At 38.1% G+C, this 19,587-nt stretch overlaps 1 protein-coding gene across 4 annotated transcripts in view; it reads right to left on the reverse strand.

Moving 5' to 3' along the window:
* The window catches only part of ankfn1 (ankyrin repeat and fibronectin type III domain containing 1), a 127,436-nt gene that overhangs the window by 98,357 nt on the left and 9,492 nt on the right, over positions 1 to 19,587 (reverse strand). For all 4 annotated transcript variants that reach the window (XM_036546918.1, XM_036546926.1, XM_036546901.1 and 1 more), the window contains one exon: positions 12,935 to 13,182. In XM_036546918.1, coding sequence (XP_036402811.1) covers positions 12,935 to 13,182 — 248 coding nt within the window. The remainder of the gene's footprint in view (positions 1 to 12,934; positions 13,183 to 19,587) is intronic.

The following is a 19,587-nucleotide window of genomic DNA, read 5'->3' on the forward strand; positions in this document are numbered from 1 at the left end:
CCATGTGGAAGAGCCAGTGCATGCCAACATGTGAATCTACTTTCCACTCTCAAAGAGGAGAAATATGACTGGCCTCCAAAGTCTCCTCACACAGGTCTCCCGGCCATGCTTCTGATTTGCATAGCTCTTCTTTGCTTTAACGGCAGACATGCCCTTTCGCCCTGTGTCCTTCCAGAGAGATGGATAGCTGTAAGGGATGTCAGGGCTCACTGATTGCACTCACACCTCTGTGTTCTTTGTTATTCTCTGAGAGTCTATGCAACTCTTCAGTTCCAACTATCTTTAAAGGTCCACATACAAAGCAGTCATTTTAAAATGTCCATATTCAGACCAGAAAGCAGCATCCTTGGTCCCAGTAACACTCCAGCAACTATGCACTATGCACAAGGTACATTACACACTGTTGATGACTGTTGAAAATAAAGTTTTATTTTATTTGTAACAGTTTTCTCTCTGCAATATCTAAAATATGTTTGACTTTGCTCCTCTTTCACTGCACCGTGTTTCTGGAGTGACTTGTGATATGACACCACCAAAATGGACTCTTGGTCACCCAACACCTTTGTCATGGTGCACACAGGAAATAGGGTTCATCATTAGCCATCTGATTCTTCCCAGTGTCCTTGATTAGATGGCAAGAAAATAAACAGTCAATATTACTAGCCTTTATTTAAACACAGTGTGAAAACTATGAGTCATCACAACTATTGCACATGAATCTTGTGTTATATTTATAGGAAACATGTACATTACCAGCATCTGCTAAGCATTATTTCCTAAGGAGATGCAGTTACACAAGGCAATTTAAGTAATTTACATTATAATTACCCTTCCTCTAAGATCTTAACCTGCAATGTTCTGGTTCTGAGTATACTTCCCTAACATCAACCTAATCCTATGCCAACCTGCATTTCCATTTGACTCCTTTTGACAGGAAATAACTGGTGAAAATACCATGCTTTTTGAGACTGCTCTCATTCAGTGTACGCCAGATTTCTTTTCTCTCATCTCAAAATTTGACCCAACCATGGACCCAATAACGTTCTCTGTTTTTTTCTTTTTCCTTCTTACTTTTAATATTAAATGATCCCATTAAGGGCTATATGGGGCTCACAAATTACAGCACTGGTTAAGCAGGCTGTGCCCCCACAACATGTCTCATTAGCCACAGTACTGCTCCTTATTGTTCCAAACGTATCTTACTGCCTGCCTTCTGCCCTCCTCTGTCCTCCTCTCACACGCAGGGGAAGGGAGCGTAGGGTTTCACTTCATTTGCAGAGCCCGTCAGCTGTTAGACAAGTCTGTATCAAGTTCATCCAGCAGGTCAGTCGGGCTCTCCTAGGCCTTGCAGTGTACTTAACCACAGGCCAATTAAAGTTGCATGACAGTTATCCATTATTCACTAATTTAGACTCCAAGACAACAGCAGTTTCCATATGCTACTAATAAAAGAGCAATGCGCCTTTGCAGCTAGTAAAAACAAGAAAGATTGAAAGATAAGAAAAATCGCATATCCTCATTTCAACATTATAAGGTATAATATAAGGTATTCCTCATTTAGGTTTACACTGCACAGTAATATTACTAAATTCATAATATGAATCTGATCCTTTACACTTTCCTGCTTGCATGACACAATGCATTCCTGAATGCACAGTGTTGTCAATCAATCTGTTGGGAAATGAATCCCATTTTTCCATACAGGGAATGTTATACTTGGGGGTTATGTTCCTGAATATGGGCTCGATATCAAATTTCTAAAAAACGTTACGTAGATATGGGATGAAGTAAAATATTCATGAGATATCAACAATGTACAACTATCTATAGATTTAAATACACCCACAAATGAAGTACAGCATAAATCTTCAGAAATGTAGCATGCACTGCACAACATTTTTGAGAAGGACAGGGACACAAATCAGGGAATTTGAACAGACATTTTTTCAGCTATAAGATGAGAAAGACACACAGAGCACACACAGAAAGCACACTTATTCAAAGTATACAATAAACACATTCTTCAGAACTCCCTTTTGAAAGAAACTTCAAAAAGTGTTTATTTTGTTCCAAATTAGAAACTAAAATGGCCATTGGATGCCATATAAAATCACAAACACTATCCAATAATTCAGCAAATCTGTTAAAGAAGACAGTTTGTACCGAGTAAAAGGCATGGGGGCAGAAAATTGAATGAACCTGTACTTGCAAAAAAATGTACAAAACGCTGTGAAGAATTCCTTCATGTCTCAGATTTAGCCCTATCTCTGTGGTCCACCTGTTGCGTAACTCCAAACAACTGATTCACAGTAACCATAGTGACTTCATGAGCCTTAAATCCTGGACAGATTAGCAGGGGCGGTTCTGTCTGTATCTTGTGTACTCCAAAACAGATGTCTCACTCGCTGTATAGCTGACTATATAGAATAAGGCAGAGGATGCACCAATGGTCTCATTCTTAGAAGTTTTAAATTTAGATATCTGACCGGTAGGCCTTGTTTATTCTATGGTAACCACATATCCCACATGTCATAGGGGTCTTATTTTGTTAATGGAGAGATTCATTTGATTACCGTTTTCTTTGAAATTACTCTAATTACTTTTAAATAGATTTTGTAATTGTGTAAGTCAAAAATTAAATTCAACAAAACTGCATGCTTTTGGGTAGGATTTTGTTTCCTTGGATTGTTGAAAATTTAATGAAATACTGCATATTTTATGAATATGGCAAGAGAATAAAACATCATCTGTTTCTGACAAAGGAAGAGACAAATATTCTCAACAAGGGCACTTAACTGCAGGTCTAATTTAATTAAAAACAGGAAATCAAAAGAATAAAAAAAAAGCAGGGCCTCTGGTGATAAGAAGGATGCCAGTTTCTATGACAACTGTTGCCGCACTTTTCATGTCGCAGTGTGGGGTTTAGCCAGAGAGAATGACGCTTATGGCAACAAACAGACAGCTCTATCCTCCCGGTCCCACCTTTAGTAGAAAAAAGGTTCAACAAATTGACATGCAGAAATATTATTTATATAGAACAGCTTTCAGTTGAAAAAAGGAATCTTTTTTTCTATCAGTTGATTAATTGGTAGATTTTTGTCCCTTGTGAAAGTTTCCCCTTCATTTTCCTGTACCATACTGCTAGTCTTTGTAAAAGGACACTTTGCATATGAATGATACTGCAGACTAATCACACTACCCCCCTGAGTGAAAAATCTATAGAACTTAAACAGGAAACATTTATATTGTCAAGTTACCTGGGCCATCTAATTAAAAGCCAAAACTGGAATTTAGATTTAATCTGTTGGCTCATGACCCAACATGTAAACATCTACTCATGTGAGAGACACTTTTCTCTGTGTATTCATTGCCAATATTGACAGACTGGTGGAAAATCCCATATTTTCAAGATAAAGATAAAAATGGGTTTTGGATAATGAGATCACCAGCTATTCTACTGGCACAGCCCATCCTACTATTTGCCCAATCATGCTCTCTGACTGAAATATAGCATGGCGTTTACAAATCATACTGCATATCCTTCTCCATCTACATCTGTGCTAACCAATTTTGCTAATTACTGTACAACGACTCACTGGATGCTCAGCACAGTAAAGAAATAAGGCAAAAATTGCTAAATGAGAATGATGGCATTTAGCTTTGGCAGATGCAATTGACATTGACAAAATGTGTTGCCACACACAGAGAATTAAAGAATTAAATTAAACACATATTTATTTCTCATAACATATTAGCATAACACGTTTTGAAAATTTACACTGCCTTATCAGTTTAGTAATGGTACCTACCTAATTGGAAATGAAATGAAACATATAAACATAGCTAGCGATTTAGCTTCCTTAAATAGCCAACTGATGCATATGTACTGTATACTGTTTATCTTTTAATTTTTTTGTGATGAGACTACAACTTTAAGTCAATAGAACCATGCAGGAGGACACAATTTTTTAATGTTGAATTCACAGCATTAGAGTGTGTAATTCATTTTTGTGCTTAAAAAGTAATCTTGTTGAAAAGGCAGCCTCATTTGACCATAATACCCTCCCAACACTTTTTCAGTACATGCAACTTCTATTTTTATAGAGCACTGCTTAAAAAAATGATTATAATAAGGGCTTAGTAGAGTATAGTATATACAGATTCTGATCCATGTCTGAGACCACATTATATGCTATTCCAATGAATATTATAAAAAACACAAGCAGGTATACAGAATAAGTAACCTGTATTCTGTATACATACCATGTGGGTGGGGAACATACCATGTGGGTGGGGAACATTTCAGAAGAGGCTTAAAAGTCTTTTTTTTTTTGTTTTTAACCAGCGTGGCACCTAAAGACTCATATATTTTATTTTTACTCCTTGCATACCGTCTTTTCTTCCAAATGTACACTGAGAAGGGAAAGTGTTCATAAGGTTCTCTGTGAATGAGGAAATGGACATCTTGTACAGAACAGAGAAGCAGGCTGTCTATAGGTCCTTATTACTGCCGTTGTCACTGGAACAGGCCTGCTTCCTGCTTCTAATTAGCTGGCACATACACAGCTGGTCTATCCTCTTAATTGGTCTCAGTGATTAACATGATACAAACGACACAAAAAAAAGCCAACAACACACATATTTCCTCAGAAATGAATTTTACATTATATGAGGTTCTTACATACACACACACACAGATACACAAAATAATAGAACATCAATTGAGAGAGGACTTTTTAGGTTAGGCAAGTGTGCAACAAGGCATAACCTGGCATAATGAGCACAAACCCTGAACTTCTCAGCAGTGGAAGGTAATATGGTCTGATGAGTCTTTTTTGTACTTATGGGCAGGTTTATGTTTGAAGAAAGGCAAAGGAAGCCTTCAAACCACACTGCATGTTTCAAGCTGTTAAACATGGTGGTGGATCTGTTATGGTACGAGCAGCCATCTTGCTGAATTCACTGGGTCTGATTATTACTCTGCATGGTAGAATTACAGCCAAGGAAAATGAAGCCACTTAGACAAATATTGCTCCCTTAAGATGTTCCCATAGCAAGATGATAATGCCCCCATGCACACTGCGAAGCGGATTTGGGAATGCATATAGACAAAGATGTTTGGACATACGGTATCTTTGGTAGCTGTGTGGTCTACAGCACTTTCAAAGAGGTAAATTCAATCACTTGCTACTCAAGTAATAAAGCATTCAAAGTGTTAAATCCTTTTCACCAATATAATCTGTTGGTATTGGCCAGATATTTTATTTATAAATTGGTTCAATTGTCTGTTGTATTCCTTTGTTTGATCACACTGCATGTTACAGCAGATTGTAAAGTTTTACATCTGTAAAACTGAAACAAGAATAAATTTAAATACTGCAGCTGGCAACAATATACAACTTATTAAGCCCCCATCAAGTTAAACATTTGTATATTGATTAATGTGATTTAATTACAGCTATGATATACCTCATACTTGATAGGACAAAAAATCAAGTCTCACTGTTAGGTTAATGTATGAGGAGTCAGGAGTGATGGTCCAATACCAACAGTAAAGCATGACTTAAGCTCTCTGTAGAAACAGTACATGAAAAAACACCGCTGCCTGCACATTCCAGTACAGATACTGTACACACTCCTCTAATGCACCGACACAGACACACTTGTATTACAGCGCCCTCTATTGGGCCACATGGACTCATGGTTATAGAGAACGGACATGAAATGAATACAATATTTGTTTTCCTTCCCCAAAAGCAGACAAATTTAAATTACAGAAAATGCCCTACCAAGTCTTTGCTTACACTAATGCATTCACAAAAGAGGTCTTTGAGTAGGCCTGCAGGCAAAATGTTTGTTTTGCTAATCCTGAAGCAATGCACTTAATGCTTTGGTAAGGCTTTCAAGCTTCCTTTATGAATTATATTGACTAAGAGTCAATATAATTTCTTTTTGCTGTAGTTCTCACTTCTTTGTCTGCCCATCGTAACACTGACATGGGCAATAAATAACTTTGTGAAAATGACAAAGATGACAAAATGTACAAAGCAGGCCTCTTTCTATTTCAGAGAGGAGCTGATCTATGTTAAAATAACCTATAGTAGCAAACAACTCTACTCATTCTAGCATCCCTGCTCAGGGTGGTGAAAAGCATTATTAGAGAGTCAAGCACTAAAGGTGCATAGTTGTACTGCTGTTTTAAACAATAAAATATTGTTCCAATATTTTATGCCAATTTGCAAATATGGCTACAGAATCCAGACGGCTTCAGTAAATTTCACCAAATATGGTTGTTTTGTAGAGTGTAATGAGAGTTGACCAAACAACGGATACCATGTGCTCACATGAATACCATGTTGGTTAAGTATCCTTATGTGTTCTTTACATTAAACAGAATGGCTATGATAACACAATCAATTTACATTGTTTGCACACAATATATAAATTAGGTCTAAAACAATAACCATTAGATGTATCAGCATGACACTTAGTACATTTGCACCACACAACATATCCAAACAGGTCTTTAAATTTCATGGAGACACATGACAGACACTCTGCCCCTTCACTTGAGAAATAAGAAAACTTTTGAATGACAGGAAAGCATGAACATTGTAACAAGGGGACAGCTAGTATTAGATTTTCTACAGTTTGCCTCTTGCTTTCTTGATGAATTGTGAAGATTTAACATAGTGAACTTAAAAAGCTATTTGTCATCACTATACTGCTATTGCATTGTAGAAAATACATATGTACTATATTTTGTTATAATCAGTGGACATTTCGATCTAATTCTTTTCTATGGGTAATACAAGTAAAAATCCCCACAAAATCTCCAGCTGCCAAATCATATTATGTTCCTGATGAACATTACTGTATTAGTGACATGTAAATCATGAATATTGATGAATAAATAGCACAAATATGTGCTCCTTGAATGTGGAATCACAGAATCAGAATCTTACTGCTGGTGGACTGAATAACAGGCTATAAAATGCAGTCATTGAAAATGCAATTCACTCCTCATAATTGCTACATCCTTGTAGCTATATTTCTGACTGTGTACTTGTTATATTTTATTCTTCTTCTGTTATATCTAACAAAAAAGTATTTCTCTAGGCCATTTGCTTGAACTGACATTCTATGTGATTAAAAACGCACAAATTTAGGAGTTTATTGTGTTGTACTGGAAATGTGGACTACTGTCATGCCACCACAAGAGTTATTTGCAATTTACTTACACTTATGCTCAGAGCAGCAATAAGAATAAGAATAAGAATAAGAATGAGAAATACTTTACATCAGTTGCACTGATGTTAATGTAGAAATAATGGAACTCCTACCTTGCTGTAGTGCAACACATACATGTGTGTTCCATGATAAAGGAAATCTAAGGTTTCTAGTGCACTCAGAATCCCTGCTGGCGAACATCATACGTAGCTTGCTTTTACATATAATACTTAGTGTTAGCTTTGTTGATAGCTGTGATATGGTTGGATATTTTAGAGACCCACAGAGGAGTGGTTTACTGAAAAATATATATTTTCTGTGAGCTACTCCTTATGGAAACGTACCCTAAAGAATGAACATTCTTTCATAATTCCAAATACGGAGTTACATTCTTAAATACATGTCAAAACAACGGCATGGGCCACAGCCAGTGCAGTGTCTGGTTTGAATACTGTGAATATCTGTGAAAAGGATATAACAAGTGTTAACACTCCTCTCTCAACCCACAGTTTGGTAACCGGTTGTACAGAGCATTCTGTCAGTGCTATTTTTAGCATTGGCAAAAGGTTTACTCATTATTTGCTATAAAAACAACAGAAAGCATCATTATTATGTTTTAGTCATTCTACAGAGTGAGAAAGAAACATAACAGTGTAAGTCACTGAATAAAGACACATTACTTGCAACCTTCAACCTTGCAAACTATAGCCTGTATATTTTCTGCGCTACTGCATTATTTGTCATGCAGGTTGGGCATAATGCAGATGATTCCCAGATCATGCAGATGCAAAACAACATGGCAAAGAGCCAGTGTCATCCATTCAAGCAGCTACTCCTTTATTAGTTGTCAATTAGCAGACTGTAAAATACAGGTCATTATCCTGTGATGAGTCCCTATTTCCATACCGCATGCCACCTTCATATCACATAGGAAAACAGTGCATACAAGTCTTAAAGGAACAGAATCATAATAAAAAAAAAAAACTGATTTTACACTGACCCATTAAACATAACTTTACCTGCCTTGTGATATGTGTAGGTTTGTAACGTGGTAATGCAATGGTGATGCAATCTGAATTTTTTTCTTACAGCCGATTTCACATATTGAAGAAAATACAAATTGAATCATTTTACATCTACAAAGTGCAGAAGAACAATGTCGCTACTGGAGGTTCAACAAAACAACAGAACATTGTGATATTTCCCAAAACAGCATTAGTTCTGTCAGACACTAAATAAAACTAATGGAAGTCCACACCAGTGGTTCCTTTGGGTCGGCTGCATCTACAGACTTGTTTATTGTGTGGCCTGCAGGGATCAACACTGCAATGACACCACAATCACTTATGCAGCTCTTGAAAACAATCCCGGACCTCAATCGGCTCAATTACACAACAGTTGCTACCCTGCTGTGGCCAACCAGCCAGTTTGATGAAATATTGATTTCCTGATATTAATCGCTCTGCCCGCAGAGCTGCACTGCTGTAAGCCAAACAAGAGCTTTCCTGAGGTGATCATTTAGAGACCTCCGCTTTCCCTTCTTGCCCCTCATTCTTCTTTACTTGCTGCACTACATGGTCTGACATTGATGTGTCAACAATGATATATAAATATAAACACATACACTGTATGTCTAATAATAAACGTAACTCAACATTTTGACACTAAAGGTTTCCCCTGAAATCCAGAGTTACACATCTCATGGTTTCATCACAAGCATTTTAGTAATACTGATCTTCATAAATGATGATTTTGATATGCACACCTCCAAAAGATTACTTTGCAGTGGTATTATTGAGTCACCATATATTACTATCTGCAGACGCATTAGTCCCTTAATAAAGCCTAGAGGAGAAACTGTTTTTTATTCAAAAGACTGAGTTGACTCTTCTTTCACCCATAAACTGTCAATTTAAGGAAGAGTTAAACTGAATGGCCATATCTGCCCTTCTCTATTTATTGTTTTACTATCTCAGCATAATAAACTTAATCAGCTGCACCCCGCTGTGAAAGGCTGCCAAGTGAGGTGAGTAAGCCCAAGTATTTTCACTTCTCTGAATTATTTAAGCAGAGAGGAGAAATGTATACATGAGAGTACAGGGTAATGTCAACACTGCATACGTTGTACATTATAAGAGCGCGTTAAAGAACTGCCACACCGGGGATCTGCTCTTTGTCTCGGCAGTCTGTCCTCACTCTCACTGGCTCCTTGAGGGTAAACCCGCTCAGGTGAGGTTACACAATACCTTCCCTTGTTTATTCATACAGAGCAAAGGCAGATGAAAATATCACCCCTGTCAACCTTCCATCACTATGCTGCTGTATTTAAAATAGCATTTTGTTTTCCTGCTCCACCACGCGAGTACAGACCACTTTATGCACGACTAGATTTTTCAACTTTTCTTTTTTGATTATGTTGGAGCCTCCAAGGCAGAGAGTAATATAAGCACAAAAATAAAAATCCAGATGAGAAGAGAACCTTGATAAAAAAAAAAAACTAGGCACTCTTAGACATGGAACACAACAATTGCGTTCTTCCTCAGCCAGGACCCCTTTGGGTTAGTCGTTGGATCATGCGCCATTTCCTCAACATGATTTCCCAGCTTGACATATTCTCTCAGCAAAAGAAACCCCCAGTATGTTCAGACTTGGTCAAATGTGGCCTCGGCAAGTCTTACATTTCATTGGCTGACTGGAACGACCTGGTCAATGCATTTCAACGGGCCACAGCTGTGTTCCAGATGACAATCACCATGGCTGGGGTGTGAAAATCTGTCCTCTCACATACATGAAGGATTCTTCACTCTCGTAAATTTATGAACATGTAAAAAATACTGTATCGTGCTGAGGAATTAAAATGCCCATACATAACAACAGGGTTGCTTTTATCCACTTTCCACATGCAATTAACAGCTTTGCTTGATCACAGTCCACAGCTTTAGTCCACAAACCCAGGGTCATATTCAGTCAACTCGTTCTTTTCAGGATGTTTAGACGATCCTGGTAGCGCTACAGTGTGAATGGCCAGTGACGTTCAGGGTAACGTTGATAAGAATTAATACATTAAAATACAGACTGCTCCACTAGGAAGTTCATTTCCTGAAACCAACTTAGACACCAAGATAATGACCAGGAAAATGAGAGAGGAAAAAATAAAAATCAAACCTATTGTCCCATAACGTAACATAAAGAACTAAACAACAAGCTAACAAGCACTACTCTTTACCTTACGCAGCAAAAGTAAGAACTTGATGTATCAGCTCTGAGATACATGCCTCTCATAGCTACTACTTGTAAGGCAGCACGGTAGGCAAGGTCAGGGATTGGGTTGACAGACACCAACTTCAAGGGAATTTAACTCCTCGTAAAACTATTTGAATGTAAACTATGTAATGATTTCTAGGCATTATCAAGGATTGGCAACAGGTATCATTTAAATCAAAACCATATGCCTTATATAACTAGCTGAAACCTTGGCCACATTGCACTAGCTTTTGTTGTGTAACTTTTCCTCATGCTGGAAATTAATTCTAGAGGTTATTCAGACATGTCTATTTTGTTAAACACCTTAACAGCAAAGGGCCACAACATTGTGTTTCCCACTGAATTGTTTTTTAATTGAAAATTTAAACAACTACACCTCAATATTAAAAACAGTAGTATTTACCCCAACAGTAGATCAACACCTAAAAATGACACAGCATATGAAACAATCAGCCTTTCACTGATGAACACCATCAGGGTTGCACCACTCTCATCCCCACAGTTTACTCCCATAAATAGACTCCTTCAGTCTTTACAAACAGGGATTTTAACAACTGTGCACTGTGCACTTAACCACGTAACCATCTCAATCATAATAAAGCACACCTGACAGGGATTGTGGGAGGGAGACACAGATATCTCAGCAACCATCATTACTGTTATGAAAAGAGTGAATATTGAATAATCCACACTTATTTAAAATGGTATGATCTGGTTCTGATTTCCAAAATTTGATTGCAAAGCAGGCTTCTTGTATATAGAGGAGACTTTTACTCCTGAAATATAGTGCTATTGAGACATTGGTAATTCTGGTTCAGAAATGATTCCTCGTTACTTCATTAATCTATCTAATCTCCTCAGGATGTTTAGGCTACTAAAATAGACATTTTTTTCTTCCGTTTTTTAGATTGCTAAAGATCTTCCCTGGCATTGTTTGTTGACTGTTTTGTCTGGCTTATAGTGGTGAGTTGAAGCATGGTAGGTTGGCAGCAAGCTTGACAAAATATATGTGGGAGTTTGTGGGTGCCCTGAAAAGTAGTGCAAATTTGGCAGTGCTATAGGTTTTTGCATCTGAAATATTTGCCCATGAGCAATGTGAGATATTTTTGTCCTATTAGAAGCTCAGAATTGCTCAGTAGCAAGCTCTTTCCAATACTTACATGTTAGTAGAGTCAATATCTGCATTGGTACAGCTGCAGTTCCTATTTTCCTTTGTAATGACATCATCTGACTTAATATATGTAACCACTTCTTGACTGGGTTCGAATGAGCCAGATTTAAAGCAAGTCAGATTTAAAGTGATGCAACATTTCTATTTACTTGATTGGCACCTTGATTGTAAGCACGTGCACAGCGGTTTTGAGACAAATTGTGATGCTTCATTCACCATGCATGCTTTGATTGTTATTGGTGCTTGAGGACTGGGTATTCTCTAGAGGTATATGGCAGATAAGCACCTTACATGTATGGGAAATAAAATATTCAGCACACATTAAAAAAAAATCCTAAACCTGAAAAATATTTGACTCATTTTTAAAAGACCAAATGCCTAACCATATACGCATGAGTAAAATGATTGATTGTTTTGTTTGGCAGGCACCTGCAATAAAAGTATTCTTTAACTGTGATCAAGCCCTCCTGTTGCTGTACAATTCAATAATAGATCGGTAAGAGGTGGATGCTAAAGCACATCAAAACCTACACATACCTCAAGCAAAATATGTGAGTTGGATTAGGTTGGTCATTCTACTGCATGATGCTGTCAGAAGGCCTGCTTTTGATGAGCTTCCAAATCAAAAAGAAGCTTAAAACCATGTTTTGTGGAAGAATGCTGTGAGTGCAATTTGTTTTTACAGATATCTGAGTGGGAGGATGAATTCTGTTGCCCTGTTCCACTGAGACCAGTGATTCAAACAGTGAGGGAACCTCGCCAGAATGCAATAAGGAGAACAATGTGGGGGACCAGGACAGAGTACAGTATGGAGAACAATGAGAGGAACCAGGACAGAATACATTAGTGAGAGGAACCAAGACAGTATACATTAGTGAGAGGAACCAAGACAGAATGCATTAGTGAGAGGAACCAAGGCAGAATACATTAGTGAGAGGAACCAGGACAGAATACATTAGTGAGAGGAACCAAGACAGAATACATTAGTGAGAGGAACCAAGACAGAATACATTAGTGAGAGGAACCAGGACAGAATACATTAGTGAGAGGAACCAAGACAGAATACATTAGTGAGAGGAACCAAGACAGAATGCATTAGTGAGAGGAACCAAGACAGAATACATTAGTGAGAGGAACCAAGACAGAATGCATTAGTGAGAGGAACCAAGACAGAATACATTAGTGAGAGGAACCAGGGCAGAGTACAGTAGTGAGGGGAACCAGGGCAGAGTACAGGGGGGAGAACAGTGAGGGGGAAGAGTGCATTACCTGCAGAGTTCCAGTGAAGCCCCCCAGGGCTAGCAGCCAGACGGCGGCGCTTCCGTACACTCACTCCTGTCGGTGTGGATTCTCGCAAGGGGCTCACTGACGAGGACACAGAGGCCGCAGTTGAGACTGGGGACAAAGGTTCCGGTGATGGAGGCTCTGTAGGCACTGGCAGCATCTGGGATGGGGCCAAGAACACGGCATCCCTCTCCAAAGGCGGGGCCAAAAACAGGCCATCATTTTCCAGGGGCCTGCAGAGAGAACGACAGATTTACTGTCTTTGTTCCATTTAGATCATATTGCGAAAAAGATATTGGCCAGAGAACCTGCGGTAAAACCAATTGGCTTTACTCCAGGACAATACTACGAATATCCACATTAAAATGTCCTGTTTTAAGTGAGAAATAAACACACGTTCAGAATGAATGCAGAATTGTAGATGAACACACAAAAAATTTGCATATGTTGTATCAGATTCAGACAACAGAATTAAAAGAAATTAATTGTAATACAACAATATCTGTTTTGTTTTCTTACTTTTTTATAAGACTTATAATGCCTTCAAACATCAGTGCCTCTCCTCAAAAGTTCAATTTACACATTAATTTCAGCTTTGCTTAATCAGTTGTTACTCCTGCAATAATTAGACCTTTTTCAATCTAGATTTAGATTCCATTTGAAAGCAGTCATTGTATCTTATTTTTTATTGAATGTATTTACCAATCATTTTTATTTACATTTCCTTTCATATACCAGCATTACAGTAAGAATGAGTTGAATGTAATTCTTGTATTATCTCCCATAGTCGTAAAATAGAGCATAAATCTTTTTTTCTTTTCATAAACTTAAACACATGACCAGAATAATGGTGTAATATAAGTGTTAGTATGTGGCAATAATGAAGAGCAATGGTTTCACAGTGGTTACTCCTTGGAATGGAACTTGTACGCAATGCATCAATGGGAGAAGAAATGCATTTCAATGCAATGAAAAAGTCAAAAATAATGAGCATAACAACCAAATTGCATAACTTTACATTTCACATTAACTTCACACATCTATTTCAAAAGCTAAGAACAGTCACAGCCAGAAGAAAGTCACAAAACGACTGAGCTTGTTCCAACACACAGTGCAGCAAAACCCCCGGTACCTGGCATCTGTGACAGTGTAACTTCGACTTTTCCATGATGCCTTCCGGTATCCTGTCTTTCTTCGCCGCAGGAAAAACTCCACCAGCCTTTCTAAGCTAAACATTACGCCTTTCAGAAAACGTGAGATTGTCCCTCTCCTTTTCATCGCAGTCCTTAGTGGCAGTGAGCATTACAAACGACGATGTCAGAGCATAATTGCAACGATGAGACTGCGAGCAACATGTGTCCCCACGATAGCCTTTTTTTAGTGAGACGTACCAACCGTCAGAGCCATTCAAAAGCCAAATCTGCAACATAATCACAGGTGAGGCAGAGTGGTTCTTTATCTGAGGCGAATGCCCTCTCACTATTCAGTCCCAATCATGAATATTGCATTACACCTCAAGCTTAGTCAATTACTGGAGCTCAAAAGCTGCGGAGATCACAGAGAATCAAGATCAGCAGACATCTAAACCTACGATAGGAGGTAAATGGACTGTCCTTTGATGAAGCATGAAAGCCTAAACCAGGTGTGTCCTTGCACTGGTTTTTTCTGTGGTTAAAAATGACAGCAATTTACTCACCACCATACACTTTCACTGCTGAAAATCAAAGTACAAAGTCAACCCAATTTACCTTACATGCAAATTGTTTATAATATATTGTAGCCCACACAATGTACGTATCAATTGAACTGTTCAACATCAGTGCATCTTGAACACCACTGTTTTGATAACAAAAGGGGTTGGTTTAATGTAAACACTGAGGTAGGACTTCATAATCCATTAAATGACAGCTTGATAGGTGTTAAAGATTTCCAAACTGCTTTTATCTGTCAGGACTACTTATGGTAGTGGTAATGGTTTCATAACAAAAAACTGAAGCAACTGTAGCAAAAATCTGGGAGCAGTTACTTCAACCTATGTCACTGCTAACTGTTTCCAACACATTAACAGCTAAATGCCATTAAAATTCTGCCCAGCATGGTGGCTAGATGAATCACCTCACTCATCTTTTCACTTGTCATTGATACAACTTTGTCAGTCATAAAAGCAGTACCACAGACTTAGCTAACTAGTTAAGCAGCTATTCTTTCTTTCCATTCAACTTCTAAAATCAATAACTATTCACAAACCCCTTACAATGTTACCTAGGTGCAGTATTGCTTTGCAGACATACACATACTTACTGACGTCTATAAGGGCTTGACGTAATAAAAATGATAAAACACATTCTTATTTGCATCATATTGAGTTAAACAGAATGAAATTATATTGTTCCACTGAATATGCTTAATATTGAAAAAATTACATTAATTTCAACATATAGCTAAATAAACCAACGCAACAACGTAAAACAACAAATATACTTAGTTGAGGGTGTGAAAAAAATCCCATATGTCTTCCAAGTAAGCATCTATGTCACTGTGCATCTATGGCACATCACCTGAAGGGATATGAGGAGATAATAATAATTTTCCAATAAAAAAGATATGTTGGTATCTGGTAACTATTAAAACGCAAACTTTACCCTTAATCCACTGAAAAAGCAACTGAAACACTCAGCTGAAGGTCTACATTTCAGCCTAAATGAGGTATAAGTATTTGGGCACAATTATCTGAATTTTATGTCTGTTGGCATGATGTAAGTATGAATGGCTTGTACCTTAGCCAAACCTGTCAACCATTCAGGGACAATTCAGTTTTGAGACCCCTCTAAGATGCCATTGACATCAGATGATAAAACCTGTAAACATTATAGCTCAAAACTGTCTTTTATAGAACACCTGAGAGAAAAGAAGTAGGGTTCACTGCTGTTGCAAAGCTGACAGCCACATTGTATTTACACTGGGAGTGGAGGAATACAATACAGTCAAGTTGGTGATTAAATATAAGCCATATTTTGGTGGATTCCTCTCCACAGATTCCTACAAATGTTATGCTTTTTATTTCAATCCTTACACATATCATCACAGACATTATTCCTTATCTTACCGGTGGCACTTTGGAACAGAGTTTAACACTGTGCACAATAAAGCATGATAAAACATAGTCATTAGGATAATAGTGTCACGGTTACAGTACTAGACCATTAGCATTGTGGATTTGAATCTTGTGTAGGACACTTTAATTGTGTTCTTGAGCAAGAGGGTTACAGCATGCTGACTACCTCAGTAAGTAATCTGGCTATGAATATGGGTTAAAGGACAAGCAAAATGTAAAGCTGCAAGTATTGTACCCTCCAGAAGGGTTCCAGTAAATAAAGACAGTTTCTGTTGTTGTGAATACAACATCACAGACAAATGAAGGTAGGGACAGGCTTTGAACAGGAAACCCTAATTTGTACTATAGAACCACCTAACTGCAATGAAATTTTGTTTCCCTCACACAACAGTTGGCGTTTCTCTCATATAATAATCCATTGGAAGCTTTGCCAGACAAAATAACATATTCAAAGGAAAACCCAACTGTGACTATAACAATAGTATAACCATTGGAGTGGATTTCCTAACATTTCCACCATTATGTAAACACTTACCTTTTGAGATGTGGATTTTGAGATTAGGCCTTGTATTAGCTTCATCACTTCATGTTAACCAGAAAGGAAAGGTAAAAATGGCATGTTTCACCAAAAATAACATACAGAATATATTAATTAAAACCTTTGATTAAAAGACATAACAGGAGCTAAGGCTATAAAATGAAATGCTTGACTAAAAGTACAAGTTATATGAAATAAATGTACTGGCAGCTGTTAAGTCATCTCACTCAACCAAAACCAGAAAAGAAATAAGCCTACTGTCCCTCAACAAGGTTTATCGACTATAAGAAATGTTTTAAAGAGGAAAACTCTACCTTCACTGACGTGCTTTCCATCACACTGAAATATGTTGATCATAGTGATCTGTAGCTGGTCTCTAAGTTTAATGGAAGCAAACTATTACAGTACCTGAGCAGCAGCACTATGGCCAATCACATAAACTTTCTAAAGGAAACACCCTTCTGAACTCAACAACACAGTTACTTTGCAAAGGCTTAGGCGTAGGCTGTTTGTAATCTATTGTACACAGCAGTTAATATCCTCTACACAACTGGCATCTTCCAGGAGAACCCATGTGAAAAAAAGAAAGCAGAGCCCTTAACATTCTGCCAAGTAAAGAGAAGTACTGTCTGGAATTTATGAAATAGTACAATTATGTGGAGTATACAGAATAATTTATGAAAGGGGTAATTGTTGTACACATGCCATCCTGAAAGCAAACCAGTATACGCCCTATGCCCCTATCTTAGCCCTTCAAAATCAACTGCACTGCAAAAGTCCCCTTCTTACAACTGTGATATATTATACTAAACCCTGAGCAAAATGCATCTTAAATGAATATCTGAAATCTGCAAACTTAACTGCAAAGTTAAAAAAACACACAAATGCATCTTAATATGTTAATGTGTCTTTTAATGCCCAGCATATGTCAATTAAAGCTGCTAAAGCTTTTTGTAACATTTACAAAAATCAGACACCTGAAGATGTTTACCTTTGATTGATTTCATCATAAAAGTTTTACAATGTATGTATCATAAGTATAGCCATGCTAGAGCTACTAGTCCGAATTTGGCCTGGGTGGCTTGGGTAACAGAAACTGTACAATTGGTAATCTTTTAATGTCAGTTCTACATTTGGAAGAACAACTGCTACCAAACAGGTGAAAGTGTAAAAGGGGAATCATATGGTATTAATTGCAACTGCAAACATGAACTCACTACAATATCCCTCAATGAGCCAGCAAACCATTTCCCACATATTTCTCACTCACTGTCTTAGCGTATTTGAGACAGCCTAGCACACAGTTCTCATGACAGAAACGAGGAATTGGACTGTCCAGCAAAGGTTAGTGAGAATGTTTGCTGAGCATACAACCAACGTCCCCATAGGAATTCCTCCAGCCTTTTTAAATTGTCCTCGCTTGCCTTTCCCTCTCCTCTGAGCAATAGAGAAGCCATATTCTAGCACCATTTTCTAAAAGATACAACAGTGAGGACCACATACCTTTTCACTGCTTGGCAACCTCACCACAACCTCAAACTCAAACACTCTATTCCAATCCAGAATGCTATGCTAATCCAAACAGAACAGAAATACCACAAATCTCATGCAACAAATATTTTTTTTTGCCATGTGCTTTCTCCTTGGTCACCTATAAAATGAAAGAAAAACACCCAACGCAAGGCCCAGAAAATGTCTCCGGCCGTAAAAACTGCAATCCCAATCCAAGTGGGGGTTATTTCAACAGGGGTGGCAATAGTGTGCCCAGCCACCCTGCCGGTCACCTGTGAAGACAGCAGGGCATCCAGACAGAGTAAACATTTACGGCTGGGTCAGAGAAGCGTAAAAGCACACACAGAGCGCCGTTTCCATGCCTGTGCAGGACTGCGGGCCTCCAACAGTGAGTTCTGAGGCATTCCCTGTGTGATGGGCCGTTATTGTGTAAATGCATCATGTGAGGACATACTGCGTCGCTGCTTGGGTAAACACAACGCTGATGACAAGGCTGGCGTCAGATAGGTTGCAGCAATGACTACTACTGGAACCCAGACCCCGGCCCCTAACCCCATAAGACAGGCGCATGCTGCAACGTTTTGGCTCCTGCAGTCTCAAGCCAAATGAAGTGCTTTATGCTTTTCCCCACTCAACAACCAGCACTCACTGCTTGTTTGTTTGCCATTTGAAATTAACAAGGCTAAAAAGCTAAATAATCAGTCAAAATACTTAATTTAGTAAGAGCTACAATATTTGGTATGGAGGTATGGGTGGACATAAGCAAAAACACTAGCAGAATGTGGCACAGTCTGTTGAAACAATGTGGGAGCTCAGTAAGAGTGGGCCCTAAATGAGCGTCAAAATATCCTATATCCTATATATGTGAAAACAAAACCATGTCCTAGAGCACTACAACACTGCTCAATTGCTGGAAACATGTTAATTACGTGGGTCAGACAGAGACCTTTTAGATTATTGAAATAGATCATTGAAACAAAATCAAAGATTCACTCTTAAAAATAGGTGTCCTTTGAGACTTGGCAATGCAACCCTTTAAGAGGATGTGCGTCTGAAGCTTTTTCATTTTAACAAGACAGCTACGATTGAAAGTGGGTGGACTTCATAGTTCTGAAAAGGTCTGGGGTGAAACCATAGCAACACATTAATTCATGGAACTCTTTGAACATAGTGTCTCTTGTGTCATCACAAAGGAAATACAATGTTAACATGGCCAAAACAGCAGTAGTGAGCACAACCTGATATCCACAAAATGACTGCTTCAGTTTATCACCACATGCAATTGAAACAAATGAAGAAAACACTAAATTCAGCAACTGATGAAGGAAAGTGTGTCATGGCTTTCTAAAGAACCAAGTTAGAGGAAACCATGGAGCTTGTTGTTTAGTACATCGAAACAAATGAGTTAGGACTTTTGTCTGATCTGCTAAAACGGACATAACACTAGGTTAAATAATTGTATTATTTGATGCA

Source organism: Megalops cyprinoides, chromosome 1, assembly GCF_013368585.1.
Source record: "Megalops cyprinoides isolate fMegCyp1 chromosome 1, fMegCyp1.pri, whole genome shotgun sequence".
NCBI lineage: Eukaryota > Metazoa > Chordata > Actinopteri > Elopiformes > Megalopidae > Megalops > Megalops cyprinoides.